This window comes from Rhinopithecus roxellana, chromosome 5 (assembly GCF_007565055.1).
Source record: "Rhinopithecus roxellana isolate Shanxi Qingling chromosome 5, ASM756505v1, whole genome shotgun sequence".
NCBI classification, from domain to species: Eukaryota; Metazoa; Chordata; class Mammalia; order Primates; family Cercopithecidae; genus Rhinopithecus; species Rhinopithecus roxellana.
The window spans coordinates 137,146,729-137,165,072 of NC_044553.1; the positions used below are offsets into that span (position 1 = coordinate 137,146,729).

At 37.6% G+C, this 18,344-nt stretch overlaps 1 protein-coding gene across 5 annotated transcripts in view; it reads left to right on the forward strand.

The window, feature by feature from the left end:
* Window positions 1-18,344, forward strand: part of NRXN3 (neurexin 3) — a 1,636,170-nt gene that overhangs the window by 724,482 nt on the left and 893,344 nt on the right. For all 5 annotated transcript variants that reach the window (XM_030931539.1, XM_030931540.1, XM_030931537.1 and 2 more), the window contains 4 exons: window positions 4,708-4,827; window positions 13,234-13,615; window positions 14,406-14,596; window positions 15,364-15,537. In XM_030931539.1, coding sequence (XP_030787399.1) covers window positions 4,708-4,827; window positions 13,234-13,615; window positions 14,406-14,596; window positions 15,364-15,537 — 867 coding nt within the window. The remainder of the gene's footprint in view (window positions 1-4,707; window positions 4,828-13,233; window positions 13,616-14,405; window positions 14,597-15,363; window positions 15,538-18,344) is intronic.

Sequence of the window (18,344 nt, forward strand, 5' to 3'; positions counted from 1 at the left end):
AATTATGATTTAAAATGTTTTCTCCAGTGAAAATGAACACTTTAAAACTAAGTTTGTAAAAACAAAACAAAACAAACAAAACACCTCCTCAAAGAAAACAACCAGAAGCTGAAATTTTGTGGACAGAACATAAAACGCCTTTTTCCTACTTCTCTGTCCTCCTCTTCTTCATTCAGTCCTGTTCTTTTTCCTTATCATCCCTGCTTTTACTTGTCTGATCTGTTTTGTCTGGGGACGATGCCTAATACAATGTGTGATGCTATGGGCTTAGTGAAATGCTTGTCACAGCTCAGCTAGCCTAGCCAAAGGTGCTGGTGGAAGCAAAGGTAAGTTTTCTTTTTTGATATATCTTTGGAGTCCTTCAAATCTAACACAGTCCATCACTTTGAGCATTTATTAACCATATCATTTAGATGTATAATTATATGCATCTTTCACTATGCCTTTCTAAAGGGGTAATTTTCACATGTTTTATGCATTGTAGAAATTTTGGTTCATGTGAAACACAGTTTGATGGGAAATCAAGTTACTGTTTCATTTCCCTCTTTGAATAAATAGAAACATGGTCAGGTAAAGCAAAGTGATTATGATAGAGATATCACCCCCTCCCTCCCCAACCTCCACCCAAGCAAAAAAGTTTCCAATGCTTCCCCATACATTTTTGGAAACAGAGCTTTGCGGCATATGGAAGGAATTTCTATTCCCTGAGTATGAGCAAAACCATCTGGTTTAGTTGGTTCGGTCAGGTCTTAGAAATACATTGACAAACCAAACACATGTATGTCAGGGGTAACTTGTAGTCTTGCTGCTATATTGCTCCTGGGGGGAATAACAAATTCATGTAATATGAACGTTTTTTTAGAAACCGTTTTTAAGAAAATTGAAATAAATTAAAAATAATTAAAATCCACAGTTTACCTTATGAAGGTGTGTGCCTTTAGTAATGCTCAAATACAGATTTTTAACATACACTCCGATTTTCTGTCTGCCAAAAGAGGGAAAAATCTGATAATATCTGAGTGTCATCTTCCTCCAAGCAATCAGCAATGCATTATCTCCTAATGTTTCTGTTTGATTTCATTATTGGTTCTGGCTTCTAAAAGAAGTAAGGGTTCCATAGGGTTATTGTAGGATAGGTCAAGAAAAACAATCTAGTCTTTGTATTTTGTCCATGATATCTTATTCTGTATCTTCCATTCAACAGAGAATTAGGTCATCTTCTGTGAAACAAAGCCTTACCTCAAAGAGATGGTGTTAGATGAGTTTTCAATAAGGATAGCTTGTGTGAGCATTTGGCTGGTCTTACCCAGGGCATTCATTAAAGGCTTTCTGTTCTACAACAGTAAATAATTCAACACTATTTTTACGAAGTTCTGCATCCCAGAAATCTTTTGCATCTTTATTCCAGGCATGAGTGTCATTACCTGGGAAATTCAACTGAGGAGTCTTAGGTAATTTATTAATAGTCTCTATTTAGATCCATCAGTGATAGTTTAAGCAGCCTCAAGGGAATCAAAGGATTTTTTTGTGATCAATATTTATTACTTAAACTATAAAAGAGGGAAAAATACATGTAATACATATATCTAATATGTACCCAGTTGCAGATCATAACTTTACTAGTTATAAAAATACAGGAAAGTTGATGGTTTTGAGATCTTCCTTAAGTTCCCATTAGTTTCATTTTAAATTTCAGTGTGTTCTTCTTTTTGTCTGAACTATCCTTTGCTTACGTGAAGAACTCTTTATATTCATTGTTTCACTGATGCTACTTCACTGGGTTTTTTGCTTGAACAGTCCAGAAAAAGTAATCCCTAGACCAGATCATCCTGAAACGTTCGTATATTTCAACCTTCCGCTTGTGTCTGCATCTTGCATTACTTATCAATTCACTTTTATTCTTGGGCTACTGATTAGGTTTGCTCCTCCTCTCTCTTTGCCTAGATTTCCTGCTGAGTTTAAATATCACTTTTCCTCTGTAGAATGACTTGACCTTTTGACTTGATTAAGGATAAATGTCATTGACTCTCCACTTCTGGAGGCCAGGAGTTTTACAAAATTCCACTGGGACTTACTTATTTATTGTTTGAAAATGAATATCAAATACCATTCCATGTCATATTGATGAGATAAGTATGAATCTTGTTTTTTCTACTCTAAGAATAATAAGAATTGTTGCGGTTGGAGGTATCAAATGTAACTAAATAGTAGGGCATGAGAAGCTTCAGTTTTGTGGGTTTTTTTTTTTTTTTTTTTTTTTTTTTTTACATTTTTATTCATTGGCCATCACATTCCAAAGTTTTACAGTCAAATGGACAGTTAAATGTTTGTGTTTGAATCTGACCACTGTGAATATCTCAAGGATAGCATAAGAGCTGACGGACCTCCAAACGTTAGCATCATTGGGCTGAAAGAAAGCTTGTTTTATAAAACTCTATAGGTAATGTGACACGAATGAAACAATGTTCCCAAACTACTATGTTTGTGTTAGTCTTTTTCCCTTATCTTGTCCCCAATCATAAAAATTAAGCGATGTACAAAAATTGCCTAAAGAACAGATGCCACCTTATAGAAGATGTTTTAAATAGCCTGTACTTGTAGCAGTTCTGCCTTCATAGCTAATATTCTCCGTGTCTTTCTTTACTTTTTTCTTTCTTATTGAAGCATTTGCATGTAGAATAAAGAGGATAAAAACATAAAAAACCAAAGACAGATTTGTTTTTTCTGGGAACATCTGTTCTTTTTATAAAGTATTCACATTATGTGGTCCATTTTCTTTCAATGCCCTCACTGTTGGCTGTTGTGAAGGCAACTGTTAAATCAATCTTAGACCTGAACTTAATAAGATAATGAAGAGTGGTATCTAATCAGTTGAAAATGTAGGGAAATTCTGTTATAATACATACATTTTATGTAACATTGAGACAAACATATAAAGCAAGAGAAGCTGAGATGGAATCTAAAATGGTTTATTGTAGAGTTACTTTATTCCTAAGATTCATTGCTCTTATGGCATCACTCCCTAATTTTGAGGGCGTTTGGTCCTTTAGGTTTCCTTACTAAATGTTCAAGATTCTTGTCAATGTGGGTTGCACTTGAGCTTTGGGTGCATTCTGAAAATTATTAAATATAAATTATTTGCTGTGCACATTGTAATTAAAAGAAACTTTTTCACTTTGAAAGTCTGTTTATTTTTCAAGAGGAGAATTCCTCCAAACTTGAACTACTACCATAACTCTTATAACCAGCAGAAAATAGGAATACTAATTACTCAAAATTAAAAGGTGTAGTTTGAAATTACCTGGAGATTTATATTCCCCCATATAAAATATCTTCAGTCTTGAATGTATAGGAGGGAGGAGAGTAGCTAGTGACAGTTACGTAATAAAGCTTTCAAAATTACTTCGATAAATACATATTGACCCTAATTGATGGTTACCATAGAAACAGACCTATGTAGACATTGATTATTCAAGCACTCATTAAAGCTCCTACTATGCACTTGGCCCTGTGCTCAGTATATGTTGGAGCCAAGTATATGGTTTTCCAAACTATTTCACATATATCCATAGGGAAATATTAGCCACTTATATGCTGTATCTTTTTTTTTTTTCCCTAGTCATTTTCAGGAATGGAGCTTTCCACATATAGATTGACTAATCCAAAAATATTTAATCAGCATCTTTCTTCATGAGCTCAGCTACCCTCCTAGAAAGAGCAAACTCGGTCTATCTTCTGCTTCTATATAATCTTCTTTGTCTTTTAAATTTATACTTCAGTTCAATAACGATATACATCCTAAAAGAATGTGACATTTTCTTCCTTTATTAACTGGATCGTTTTAATGCCTCTGTGTCTCTCTTGCCATCTTTTGCCCCTGATTCTTTATAGGGTTCAGTTGAACATTAGCTTGAGCATCTGAAGCATGGATCTCTTGGGACAACTTGGTTTATTCCTCTATTTAGTGGCACTTTATATTAGTCATGCTTTTGTCCTGAAAAGTTTCAGTTTTGGAACTTTACATCATTTCAGCTTTTAGGTCTTTGGATCCTTTTGGAGGATGATGAACAATGGGAAAAGTCTGGGGGCCCTCATATTCCCTCCAGGAGCATTATTTATGATGGGGTTTAAAACTTGACATTATTACTATTGTAATGCTTACTATTGTGATTTCTGTGGTTGCGAATCCTAGTAGAACCCTGTGTTAATGGAAATGTCAAGTTAAGGCAGTATGTGTTGCAAAGTCCTTTTCTCATCCTATTGGTGGATACTCTCTAAAAGCCAGACTGGTGTATAATGCCAAATGGCCAAATTATTCTAAAGAAAAAATATTACAGTAAATTTCCTATTATCTTAAAGAAATGCATCTGGATTCTAAGACTTTGAGAAATTAATGACTGCTAACTACAGCTTCCTGTAAATGATTGCTTACTGCCATTGGCATTTGAAAACCTTATATCTGAGATAAAGGAAGGCACAATTTTTTTCATTACTGTGCCATTATCCTTTATGTTTGAATTGAGACTTTTGCACATGGGGACTCCTACGGAGAATCCGTTGGATCGGTAAAATTCGAGTGGACTTTGGGTGGAATATAATTCCTTGAGTGCTGCTGGCTCATGTGCACCAGTGTGGTTTTGACAGCCCTGATGCATGAACAGTACTTTGAGAATTGATTCTAACTTTGGCACTTACTACCATCCTTAGGCAAAGGACCAGAGACCCTGTATGCAGGGCAGAAGCTCAATGACAATGAGTGGCACACCGTTCGGGTGGTGCGGAGAGGAAAAAGCCTTAAGTTAACCGTGGATGATGATGTGGCTGAGGGTGAGTATGGCGATGGTGAAATTTGTCTCTCTTTTCTCTCATGGTCCTCTCAGTCATTCAGTGAGTGAACAGTGTTTTGCAAAACCTTTTATTTTGCATAGTAGAAGTCACAAATCGTGTTTTCTGTAGACCAACTCAGGCAAGGCTAAGAAGGTCTTCTTCTGTATTTTACAATCCCTTTTCATCAATGTGCATTATGGAAATTACCTGCTAACTATAACTACATATTTATGGGTCTCTCTCCTTAGGCATAGAGTGTGTGTCTGGAGAACAGATGTAGGGTTCCACAGATCCTTTTATTATTCAGTCATTCAAAAATCACATGTCAATCATCCTCCCATATGCCAGTTCCTTCCATCAGTGAGTGAATCACTCTCTAGCAGAAGAGATGGACAAACCAGAAATTCAGAACATTACAGGTAAAGTACTAAAATAGTGCATGATACTTAGAAGGTGCTGAATGAGGTTTGGTTTAATTAATTACTTACTTAATCATTATTAATTATCTATTCTGCACCACACACCATTTTATAAGGCACTGAGAATACAGCAGTGAACAAACAAGCAAATCTTTGGCCTGATGGAATTTACATTTAGAAGGGTGAGGAATAAATTAATGAACCTATTCATATGGAAAGAAACATTCAGAGTTCCACACAATCAATAAGTATTTCGTAAGAGTCTGTTCTATGTCAGCAGCATGCTAGAATTGCAGAAGATAAAATGGCAACAGATGAGATTACCTGTTTCCTAAAATAATGAACCAATCAAGCAGAATACATAGGGTTCTGGTATTTGAAAATAGGACCAAAATATATAATGAGATTCTAATTTTGGTGGGTGAGATTATAATTTGTCAATCAGAAGATGTAATTACCCATTTGGGCTGGAGAAGTCAGAAGTGGTTTATAAAGGTAGATCTTCAGCCTGAATTTGATGGTGGATGTAATTGATGAAGGCTGAGGTACAAGAGAGAGACTATCATCAAGTGCCATTTTACATGCTATATCTTTTAAGTCTTCCCTCTCTGATATTCTAGAGCAGGACACATCTATGAAGCAGAATTCTTATCCATATGGGAAAGAAGACTTGGGGCAGCATAGGGTATTACATGTAACACTGCTGGCATCAGATGTGGGCCCTGACGTTAACTTGCAGGATATTAGGAAAGTTAACATTCCTGAGTCTTGTTAAATGCAGTCAGTGTCCTAAGCCATCTCGATGGTTTCTTCTGTGAATAAGACAGTCAGGGGCCCAGGGGGTCTAATACAATCATTGCCAATAAAATGTTTTATGCCTTTGGGATAGATACACTAAACCTCTTTTTCCTAATTTCCTCATTTTTAAAATTGAAATTCTGTTATTTCTATGGCCTTTTCCAGCCTGAATATTCTGTAATTTTGGATCTTATGATTTAACTTTATATTCATGAGCCTGAGTTTCTATACTTCTGGAATCAGGAAATATAGTAAGATACATATGTGCATGTGCAGGTGTGTGTGTGTAGAGACGGATAGCCTGTGTATTAAGGAAGAGCAATCTAGGCACATATCTGGTGCCCAGTAGGCATTAGAAACTGTTAGCTGTGTTAAGCATATCAGCTTCTTTAATCATCTATCATTCACTATAGCCTTTAAAGGTAAGTGTTCTTAATGTCACTTACCTTTTACAGAAAGGAGGCGTGAAACTTTGAGGACGTTGTATAATTAAGCTCCAAATCCATGTTAGTGTGATTTCACAAAATCATTCCTCTTGCTGTACTTCAAAATCCATCATAAGAAAATAATTTATCTTACAATATGGGAAAAATATAATGGAACGGGTTGGAGTGAGGTGGGGAATGCATTCGCTTATTAAAGTCTCCTGAGAAACTTAGAGGAGGTAGACCACAACACTTGATCTCTCCCTCACAAAAACAAAGACAAACAGAACCACCACCACAATTATCCAAAACACTTCGATTACACACAGACATAACTTAGAAGTGGGAGGTGAAGTTCCTGGTCTACGTGCCTGAAGCATAAATTTGCATTCTGAAATGAACATTTTAAAAGAGATGTACAAATGGTTACACTAGGTAGCGCCCACAGCCAACCTGAATTAATTATTTAAGAACTGTATCAACTGGTGGTGCATCTGGATCCTGCAAAGGTACTGGTAATAAATCACACATCTCTTGCTCACTCCTCTGGGCTTGTCTCTGAAGGATGACGGGATTCACAGCCACTTCTAAAAAGCAGCCACTAGATGGCGACCTCACCCCATCTCTCCTGACAGTGAGTTCCTTTCATTTTCCCTGGAAAATAAATACTCCAAAAGTATAGTCATAGAAAAGGACAGAGCTGAGGGTACTGTAATGTGTCTATCTCAGTCATTATTCTTTTATGAAAACTTTGGAATAAAGGTATTTGTAAATCGCACTTTCTTTTACCACTAATAATTAAAAAGCAGGGCTAAGTCACGAAATGCCGTTATCCAGTAATTTGATATTTTGAAATTAATGAAGCTCTTTCATTTTCAGACATGTCCCCTCCCCCACCCCCTGAACTTCACTGCTGGCGGAAGAAAGCAGCCAGAAGGATAAAGAAATTTGAGAGAGAAAAAGGGCTGTTTTGCTTATGAGTTACAATCTTGGATTGCTTTTTACAGTGATAAGGGGTTGGGAAATTTTAATTTTAGTTCACAGAAGTCATAAAATCAGGCAATGAAACTAAAATACCCACAGTCCTCAAGTTATTAAGTAGTATCTCATTGGCTTATTTAGTAATCCCTTTAATGTTCTCTAAGACCCCCCAGTGTGTTCAATTTCAACTAATTTATAGAAATGATGCAAAGAATAGGTCTGACTCACAAGAAATCAAAAACAAGGATAGAAATATTCCTCAACCTTGTGTTTATCATTTATTGTAATGTGATTGTATTCTTGGAAAAGCATTAAGTTTGGTTGACAGTTAATAATAATGGATTGATCTATGTCTCTATTATTAAGAATACATTACTATACCAAGCATAACTTGAGTTGTACTCCTCAGAATTGGGGCCTAATGCTGCATGAACTGCCTCCTCTGCCTAGAACTTCTTGCTAGTACAAAAACTTACCCTTACTAATACAAAAAATTGACTACACTGGTTTTTGTTGACTTTCCCCGTCTTTATCTACATAGCATATATAGCACCAAGCTGTAAAAAGTCATTTTGCAAATTTTTCCATGTAAAATGTATTTCTTATAGTAATTTTTAAGAACTTGATAAAACAGGATTGAGGAGTGTTAGGTCAAACAAAATGAAATGGAGTTCTTTATTGCAAGGCTTATCAGGAGACTTTAATAAGCTAATGTACATTGCAAATCATTGATAAGTATGCAGTATTTGCTAATTTTTTGGGGGGTTCCAGAAACTTTTTTTAATAAAGCATTTTATACCACACTTACACACTTTTAAAAATTGCTGCTATTATGGAGAAAGGGATGTGGGACCAGTAGAGTTAGGGAATTGTGAGCAAAATATGAAGATTCTTTACTGGTACTCTACAAGCTTTCGTTTTCTTAACTTCTCTCCTCACGTTCTGAGAGCCACGAGAGATCAGTTTGCTTCCTCTCAGCATTTCCTATTATGATTCTTTTTTGCTGAGCTCTTAGTTTTGGCCGGAACCTCATGTGTAGAAATAGTGAGGACCAATCCTTGACCCCAAAGCAAATGTCTCAAACACAAGCCCCTCCCCTGGGAGTTAGGAAAGCTAGTTGTGCTCAGACCCCTCTGGTAGCCACTGTGGGACATACAGAAGATACAAGAGGTGGCCTCTACTTAAAAAGAGCCCACATTCTCACCAAAAAAAAAAAAAAAGAGAAAAATAATAAGTGAAATGACCAGAACCTGATTCAATCATTTCAGAGGAAAGGAGGGAAATGAATGTGACATAATTAGCAGTAGCGCACAGTTTAAGCTATTAAGTACTTCACATGAATTGATACGTTTAACCCTGCTAACTTCATGCCTGTTTTACAGATGGGAATCTGAGGCATAGAAAAATCCAATAACTCCCCCAAGGTAACCCAGTGAAGAAGTCTTGGAGGCAGAAGGCAAAGTCAGGCAGTAGAGCCCTGGACTCTCCATGCTCATCCACTAGATGCTGTTGCTTCATAGGAATAGGAAGCTACAGCTTGAACCAGAATTTTCCATAAGTATACGTCCTTCATCACTCTAAGAGCTGGTTTGTGGACTGCTTGTTGGCCATCGTGAAATATGGAAGTGAATGTGTGACAAAGAGGCAAGGCAACATTGCTGCTTTAGGGAAGGTGCTGGATATATTACCCATGAATTAGATGGAGTGACATTCTGATACTGGGCCATAGGGAAGAAATAAGAACTCCTTACAACAGCTTCTGCATGGAAATTTCACCAGTTAAATTCTACCTACTGCTTTTCTTGGGCAACGATGTGAGGAATAAGTCAAACCTTTTTTCCAAAGACAGTTCATTGTACTAATAAAGATATGGGCTTTGGAATTAGCAGACCTGAGTTCAATGTAGGGGTCTACCATTTACCACCTGTGTGAATCTTGATCAAACTGCTTAACCTCTACAAGATAAATGCCCTAACCTCTAAAGCAAGAGAAAGATACTTATCTACAATTTTATTGTGATAATGACATTTCATAGTGATTATGCAGTGTTTAGCACAGTGCCTGCCTTATATGGAATTTTCAGTAGTCTTGGTTTTGCCTTGTTATCTTTCTCCCCAGTTACTTCTCTTTCCCCTGAAGTTTGAAAGAAGCTGCTGTGAGGTATGAATATATTTGCCCCTTAAATGGAAAGGAGGTTCAGTTTGCAGACAGTATTCAGAGGAGATGAGTGAAAGGTTTCTGTCACTACTATTGATTAAATTACACACAGATTTTAAAAAACGGTATTTTGTTAATTTGGCACAGGTTTCAAACTTTCTGCAATCGCTCATGCTTTGCCCAGGTGCAATAATATACTTATTTTTTGAAGTCTCCATCAACAAAGGAATAAGTTCCTTTAGCACACAGTGAAGCCAATTTATTATTTATTTATTTATTTATTTATTTATTTATTTATTTATTTCCCAGATGGAGTCTCGCTTTGTTGCCCAGGCTGGAGTGCAGTGGCATGATCTCAGCTCACTGCAAGCTGTGCCTCCCAGGTTCAAGCAATTCTCCTGCCTCTGCCTCCCAAGTAGCTGGGCGCGTGCCACCATGCCAGGCTAATTTTTTTGTAGTTTTAATAGAGACAGTGTTTTACCATGTTAGCCAGGAAGGTCTCGATCTCCTGACCTCATGATCCACCTGCCTCGACCTCCCAAGCAAATTCCTTTTCTAATTTGATTCCACATGGCCTTCTCCCCATCCCCTAGCCAACTCTTAGTTGCGGCTTCTGTGTGAGTCATCGTGAACTCTCAGTTTGTGTTCCTGGGCTAAGCTCTTAAATCCATCATTAACTTTACTTCGTATACTTATCCACATCCACGCTCAGTCTCTCTGCTATCTCCTGTCTCATTAAACACTTTTTTTTTTGCTGTAAAAAATTAATTTTCTAGTGAGCAGAATTTCCCAAACCCTCAATCCTGGAGGTCAATTCATCCAGAATTTCTCTGAAAGATCTCAACTTGACTTTAAAATTGTGTCTTCAGATTCCTTTTGGAACCCAAATCTTCACCAGAGATTCCCCATTCTCACTTCTTAGTTCTCATCTTAGATTTTTTTTTTCTTCTTTGTAAAATAAGAATTAGCATGACTAGCAACATCATCATAGTTCAGTTTCTCTGTTTCCATGGCTATTGACTATGACTCCCCATCCCCATCATTTTCCAGCCCAGCTCCCCTTCCTGGTAGGAGTAGCTATAGCCAATTTAACAGTAGATGTTTCTTTCAGTCACTTTATTAATTTAGAGCATGTGGATTTAGGTTATCTTGCTTTGCATTTTCACAACCAGTCTGATTTTTAACACTAAGCAAATTTATTTCCTAGTTATTTGTTAGCAGATTTATGTTGCATTTTGATATTTATATTTAAGTTAACCAACATCTTTTTTTCTTATATTAAGCGAGTGATTTGTCACTAGTTGTCAAAACACCACATAGAAGCTCATAATACGTAAATCTAATTTTTGTTCTTATAGGGAATATGAGAAATTTTATTTTTATACTTTAAAGACAGTGTCTTGCTGTGTTACCTAGGCTGGAGTGCAGCCTCAAACTCCTGGGCTCCAGTGATCCTCCTACCTTAGCCTCCTGAGTAGCTAGCACTATAGGTACACACCTCTATGCCTGGCTAATATTTTCTTTTAATTTGTAGAGACTAGGTCGGTCTTGCTATGTTGCCCTGGCTGGTCTTGAACTCCTAGCCTCAAGCAATCTTTCTGTCTCAGCCTCCCAAAGTGCTGGGATTACAGGCATGAGCCACTGTCTCCAGCCAATTCTTTAAATTAGGTCTGAGTTTTTTCCCAAAGAGATAAAACCAATATTGGGCACTTAAGGGTATGGTCTGGTTTAGTCTCCCAGACATTAAAGTTTAAGAGACCTAAGGAAATACAGTCCTCCGTTTTTTTGTCACTGGAATTCTGAGCCAATAGAGAAAATATTGCAATGAGGGTGGAAGGCAAATATCATTTTAATTAGTAATAACACACATTAATATTATTGCTTATACCCACTGAACTTCAGAATTAGACAGAATTGCCCACTTGAATAGTAAGTAGTTCAGAACTGGGCAGGCATCCTTTGTGGAAAAAAGGATTGCTCCTGTAACACCCATTCTATGGATGCATGCAGTAGAATGGACATTTCTGAAGGCAGCTTGCTCCAGCAAAGAGAAAGAGGAGATGTCAGGGGCTGAACTAAGCATACACAGCTTATCTTTGCAGATTACCCTTAATATTTCTGATTATGTCACTTCTTCAGGAAAGTTGTTAAAGGAAAATAAAGACATGCTATCAGTCTTGCTAGTGGAGTTTCTTCAATGTAGAAGGTAACAAGAAGAGAGGACAGGAAGAAAGAATTCCCCTCTAATGCTTGGCAGTAGAACATGCTTTGTTATGTTTTAACATGATTTTTCTGTATAAATGTTGAGGAAGCCAGTTTCTACTTTGGCCACATTAATGATGTTGTTCTTTATTTTGTTGTTAAAATTTCCAGTCTCTTTGTATTTATTTCAAGCCCCCCTTTCCCCCTCTACCCTAGTCACTCACCACTTCTAAGTAAAATAGGTAATGAAAGTTCTAAATAGTTTGTTTGTATTAGCTGAAGATACTTCCCTTGTGAATGTCAGAAACCCAACTCAAATGCTTTCAGCATGAAAGGGAGTCTATTGCCACACAGTTTGAAAAAGTCCAGAAGTGCCTCGCTTGATCCAGAGTCTCAAAGGACAGCACATATGTTATTTGTGCTGATTCTCTTCGTTTTGTAATTGTCTTCTGGGTTGCTAGTCCTCTGATCCCTCTGATTATCTTACAGCCTCCAGAAACTCGAAGCTTTCTTCTTACCCCTCCAGCAATCCTTGCTTGCGAGAGCTCTGGACCTGAACGTGGCTGGGCTGGCTTGAGTTGTTGCCAGTTCTAAGGGTGGTGCTTAGATCAGCCACAAGAGAATCACCTTGGAGTTTGTTAGAAATGCAAATTCTCAGTCCTTACTCCAGACTTTTGAATTCTAAACTCTGAGGGTCTAAGCCCCACAGGTGATTCTGATATACCCTAAAGTGTGATGACCAGTTTTTTAGTCTGTAGTCCAAAGTCTGTGATGGTTAGAGGGGTAAAATACGTTGAGTGGTCTAGGCTGAGTAGCTTGATTAGGGTCAACTTTATCCAGTCCAGGTGGTTGAAAGGTCAAGAGGGGTGGGTAGCTTCCTAAATAAAAAAATTACATTTTATTATAAGATAAAGTAACAGTTGCTGGGCAGGTGAAGTCAACTGATATTCTATCATAGAACCCTTCCCACAAGTACTAGGTGGTGAGTTATGAGAAAAAAGTACTTGGTAGTGAATGCCCAAGACTTGTTTGCTGTGTCTTTACAAGGGTCAGAGCAAAAAGGCTTCTCTTCTTATAGTGTGTATTAGTGTCCAGTGATTCTCCTGAATGGAGAATACCAATAATTTTATCCTTTAGCCTGGGTTACTCATGACCTCATATTTCCCCTTACATGATAAGCTGTGCTGAGCAACTGTGTGAGAGCATGGGATTCAGGACATGTAATTTGGGCAACACTAGTCCTCAGTGCCCTGACTGAGGCCAAGTAAGGTATCTACCATATTGAATATTTGATTTTCTGGAACTCACCCAAGAAAACTGAATATTCTGTGTGGAAACGAGTTATACCCAAAAAATATACTTGAGGGTGCTGTGCTGAATGATGGCAACTTTTTCTGTTTGTACCTCATTTACAATTTCCACAGGTACAATGGTGGGAGACCATACCCGTTTGGAGTTCCACAACATTGAAACGGGAATCATGACTGAGAAACGTTACATCTCCGTTGTCCCCTCCAGCTTCATTGGCCATCTGCAGAGCCTCATGTTTAATGGCCTTCTCTACATTGACTTGTGCAAAAATGGTGACATTGATTATTGTGAGCTGAAGGCTCGTTTTGGACTGAGAAACATCATTGCCGACCCTGTCACCTTTAAGACCAAGAGCAGCTACCTGAGCCTCGCCACCCTTCAGGCTTATACCTCCATGCACCTCTTCTTCCAGTTCAAGACCACCTCACCAGATGGCTTCATTCTCTTCAATAGTGGTGATGGCAATGACTTCATTGCAGTTGAGCTTGTAAAGGGGTAAGTAGAAGGGATCATGACTTATGTTGGACACCTTTAATCTGCTGAAGCTCTACATAAAATATAGGCATAAAAAAAACTTGTCTATTCTACTCCCTACGCTCCATTCCTGACATTCCAGCATCTTCCTTGATTAAATAGATCCGTAAAATTATTAGGTCTGAAAAGGAGAGAGACTCATGCTTTAATTTAAAGGTCTTCCACAAACTCAACACTAACAGACTTTTTACTATGCAATCTAACCCTTTAAAACTATAGAAGAAAAGCTTATTTTTGCAAAAGAGAACTTTGATTTGTGTTGCATCTAATCCTTGAGTATTGCTAACCACAACCACCCAATTTATAACAAAAGATGAAACATAGATATTTTTAATCCTACCATTAGCCCATATATGCAAGTTTTTAGAAGTTGCCCTTTCTTCAAGACATTTTACTACCATGTATTAGAAAACAGTCAAAACAAAAACAAAAACAGATTAATGGTTGACTATGAACTTAAAGGTCACCCCCTTGTGTTTTGTAGTGTACAACCTGTGCTACTTTGACTCTGCAGAGTATTACTAGGTAGTGTTAATGAAATGGACTCGATGAGTATGGAATTAAAGTGAAGCATGAAAGAATAAAATCTGATTATTCTTGTAATCTCATATCAATATTTAAATTATTCTTGCATTATGCCAGTTTAGCACGGGGGATTTGAAGCCCCCTGTCAGTTACACACCACTTCAGGGATTTTCCAATTATTGGGTGTTTCTTTTTTTTTTTTTTTTTTTTTTTTCCCTCTCCCTAGGTATATACACTATGTTTTTGACCTCGGAAATGGTCCCAATGTGATCAAAGGCAACAGTGATCGCCCCCTGAATGACAACCAGTGGCACAATGTCGTCATCACTCGGGACAATAGTAACACTCATAGCCTGAAAGTGGACACCAAAGTGGTCACTCAGGTTATCAATGGTGCCAAAAACCTGGATTTGAAAGGTAAACCCTGTAAAGAAGTTTAGTTTTTAATAGAGCTTTTCTTACAATAGATAGACTGTTTCCAGAGGCAAACCACAGGTTCAGAGTGCCATGTGTTTTTGATACATCATCCATATCCTGTTTTAACAATGTTGAATTATTCTGTAATGCAATTTATTCTGTTTTCACTTAGACGACTCATCAAGGAGTGGTTCATTTTCTCTGATAACCTCAGGAATGTCATGCTGTGGGGGCTGAGTGGTGACAGGATAATTGTCAAAGTGTGGGAGGGGCCGTAATACAGAGGAAGGAATATAGGCTTTGGAATTCCAGCTGAATCATTTAATGTCTGGTGTCATGGGTAAAATGTCTTCGCCCTTGTTCAGCTTACATTTACTTTTCTTTGCAAAATGAAGATGATAATTGCTAGTTTCTGTGTAGATTGTTAGAAGTTTTGATGGAATGTCTGTAAAACCCTCAGCATATTACTGGTAACAAGCACATAAAAAGCACTCAATAAATGCTTGCTTTGTTGACAGTATTGTTAATCTTTACTCCATCTATGATGATTAAATTTTTGAGATGATATATGTAAAATGAATGACACGTAATAAATGTTGGTTTCCTTTTTTTGCAGGATAGAAACTCTGGTGCTTATCTCATTTATGCTGTTTTCCCCCCAGTTCTCTTATCCCTTATCTGATGAATTATCTCAAGTGTATCAAACTAGTTGACATGATCAACACATCCTTTACTCATTCTCTTTTGCTACTGACTTTCCTTTCCAGGTGATCTCTACATGGCTGGTCTGGCCCAAGGCATGTACAGCAATCTCCCAAAGCTTGTGGCCTCTCGAGATGGCTTTCAGGGCTGTCTGGCATCAGTGGACTTGAATGGACGCCTACCGGACCTCATCAATGATGCCCTTCATCGGAGCGGACAGATCGAGCGTGGCTGTGAAGGTACAACCTGTTTTATTTCTTGTTAAGCTACAGCCTTGTTGCAAGCACCAACCCTCTTTGCTGCCTCTGCCAGTGCCTCCTTCCTCAGTTGACCAGTCCTGTCTCATTCTCATTTGCCCTGTGACATTGCATCACCATCAGTGTCCTCTTGTCACTGGGTTAGTATGTCAAGACATGTGCCACAGGCTCCAGGAATGTACTTTGGCAGATGTTTTCTGAGTATCACATACTTGCAATAAAAATAATAAAAACCAAAACTTCCCTGGCATTGGCATCAGGCTTCTTCCAGTGTGTACTTGGCTTCCAGAATGGCTGAAAGAGCACTGGAGCCTTTTATTTATACTTTAATACATGATGAGGGGAAACCAGAGATTTTATGTAGGTGTCACTAATTAATAAAATGTTTCTTATTTTGGCTGGTAGTGATGGCATTATTTAATGCAAATCTAGTAGGTGATAGGAAAACGATGTCCAAATGCCATGATGATGGAAGGGAACTAACATTTATTAAGTACTTACTAGTTATCAGGCATTGTTAGGCAGTTCTTTAGTGTGGTATAATGGAACATTATGGGCTTTGATGTTAGAAAGACCTGAATTCAGCTCCAAGTAGTAGCTCTTGTTAGCTATGTGACATTTGGAAGGTGATGTAACTTCTCTAGGCTATATCTTTCTTAACTGTAAAACAGGGCAATAAAACTTACCCTGAATGTAAGGAAATCAGAAATACATATAAAATGCCTGATATGTGGTAGGTACTCTATAAATGGTAGGATTATTGTTTACAAATAGTATTTTATGTCAAACATCTAATAATACTGCATGTCTGCCCATGCAGCACAACAAACCATGCTCAGCCTGTTCCTGTAGATGATCTCTTGAGATGTTAAGTGAATTTTACTGGTCTTCCTGAATCCAACAATTCTTTGCAGTGTAAACAATCTAGTTTTAACCAGCAGATGGCAGAAGTGAACACATTCAGCCTTCCCTAGTAGCCTTGGGTTGGCTGAAAACGTGACTCTTAACCTCACTTGAAAGGCAAAGAAGTTGCCTGACCGAGGATCTATGTAATTATTTCCTTTTTTTCTTTTTGAGCCCTTTGGTTGAGCCTTATGGTCCTGTGTTTGTGCAATATATTGTGTTTCCTTGTATCAGTTGTTAATTTACCACATCAAATCTGTTCATTCCTCTTCTGTGTTCAACTTCATGTATCGCTTCTGTTCTTAAACAGCTTCCATCTGGGTTCACTCATTGTCATAAAGCACACTTTTATAAAAGCTTCCTGTCAGCTTATCAGGCTGACTTGATGTTATGGAAATTGTTTCCCTTTGCCTGAGAGTTATTTTTGTGTTTTGCGCTAGTAATAGGAGTATTCATTCCTATAACGCACTCCATTTTTCCTTTATCCAGAAATATTTCTTAAATTCTCTTGGCCAAATATAGTGTTTGTAGTATGTAGTGTGTGTGTGTGTGTGTGTGTGTGTGTGTGTGTGTGTAAAGTGACAGGAGGTTGGGAATCACTAAGCCCTTAAAGCAGCCATTTTGCTCCTAGAAATGAACAATTTCATTCAATCAAGGATTTTTGTCTCCTTGGCTTGCTTTTAGTTCTTTTGTGTATTAAAGGGCAATCCTGGGATAGATGTAGCATTTGGAATTAAATTGAATATAGTAGTTTAGAAGATTGTGGAATGGCAGTAATTCCATTTATCCTGGAATAATTAATCATATGAAGTCAAATCACAACATAAGAGCACATATTAGAAAGCATGAGATACTGGTCAAATGTTACATTTTTTTTATCATGCCATCAATTCTTCAGATTTAAAAGTTAACAGGAATCATCCATTTAACTCTATGTAAAGGCCCAATAGATATATGTAACACATGCAATTATAAATTTCCTAGTAGCTACATTTTAAAAAGGTATAAAGTAACAGGTCAAATTTATTTCAATTTTGTATTTTATTCAACTTAACGAAATATATCCAAAATATTATTTCAGAATGTAATCAAGATAAAATTATCAATATTTCACACTTTTTTTTTCATATTAAGCTTCTAAACTTGAGTGTGCATTTTATACTTGCAGCACACCTCAACCCATTTAAAGTGCTCAATACACATGTCAATGGCTGCTGTATTGGTAGTACAGGTATACAGAATATAAAAAGGTGTAAAATAAAGCTATAGTATTGGATTAAAAGGAGGTCTAAGCTTTATAAAAGGGTACTAAAACATTTAAAGGGAAAATGACTTCACTTAAGAGAGTTTTAAGAGAAGCAGTAAGAGCATCAGCATCAGCAAAAAGAAATTACATAACGAGTTGGGGAAAATGTCCCTATCCCTACATACAGCTCTATGTGCAGTTTGGCATTACTCATCACATGCATTACAGAGGGCTCCGACCTTCCTCTGAGTATGGTTGATTGTTCAAGACCGGATATTGTGGCTTGATGGCTCCACCATCTGAATATGGTGAGTCCCATGAGCCTAATAGCACTGCACTCTATTGCCATGGAGATAATTATAATGGTTACTCACTGAGCATTATGCCTACCCCGCTGGGTGGGATGAAGTGGAGGGTGAGTGCTGAGGGAAGAAAGTCCTTGTTGATTGTACACAAATGACTTGGATAATTAGCCTAAGTGGCCAGGAAAAATGGCCCAAAGCGAGTTAAGGCATAAATTACTGTCACTGGAAGTTTGTACCACTGTGAATAAGCCCTTGCAAGAGATCCCAGGAGCATTTTAGGGTTCTGTGTAAGATGGTGGGGAGGTAAAGGAAGAGTGCAAAACACTGGAGAGGCT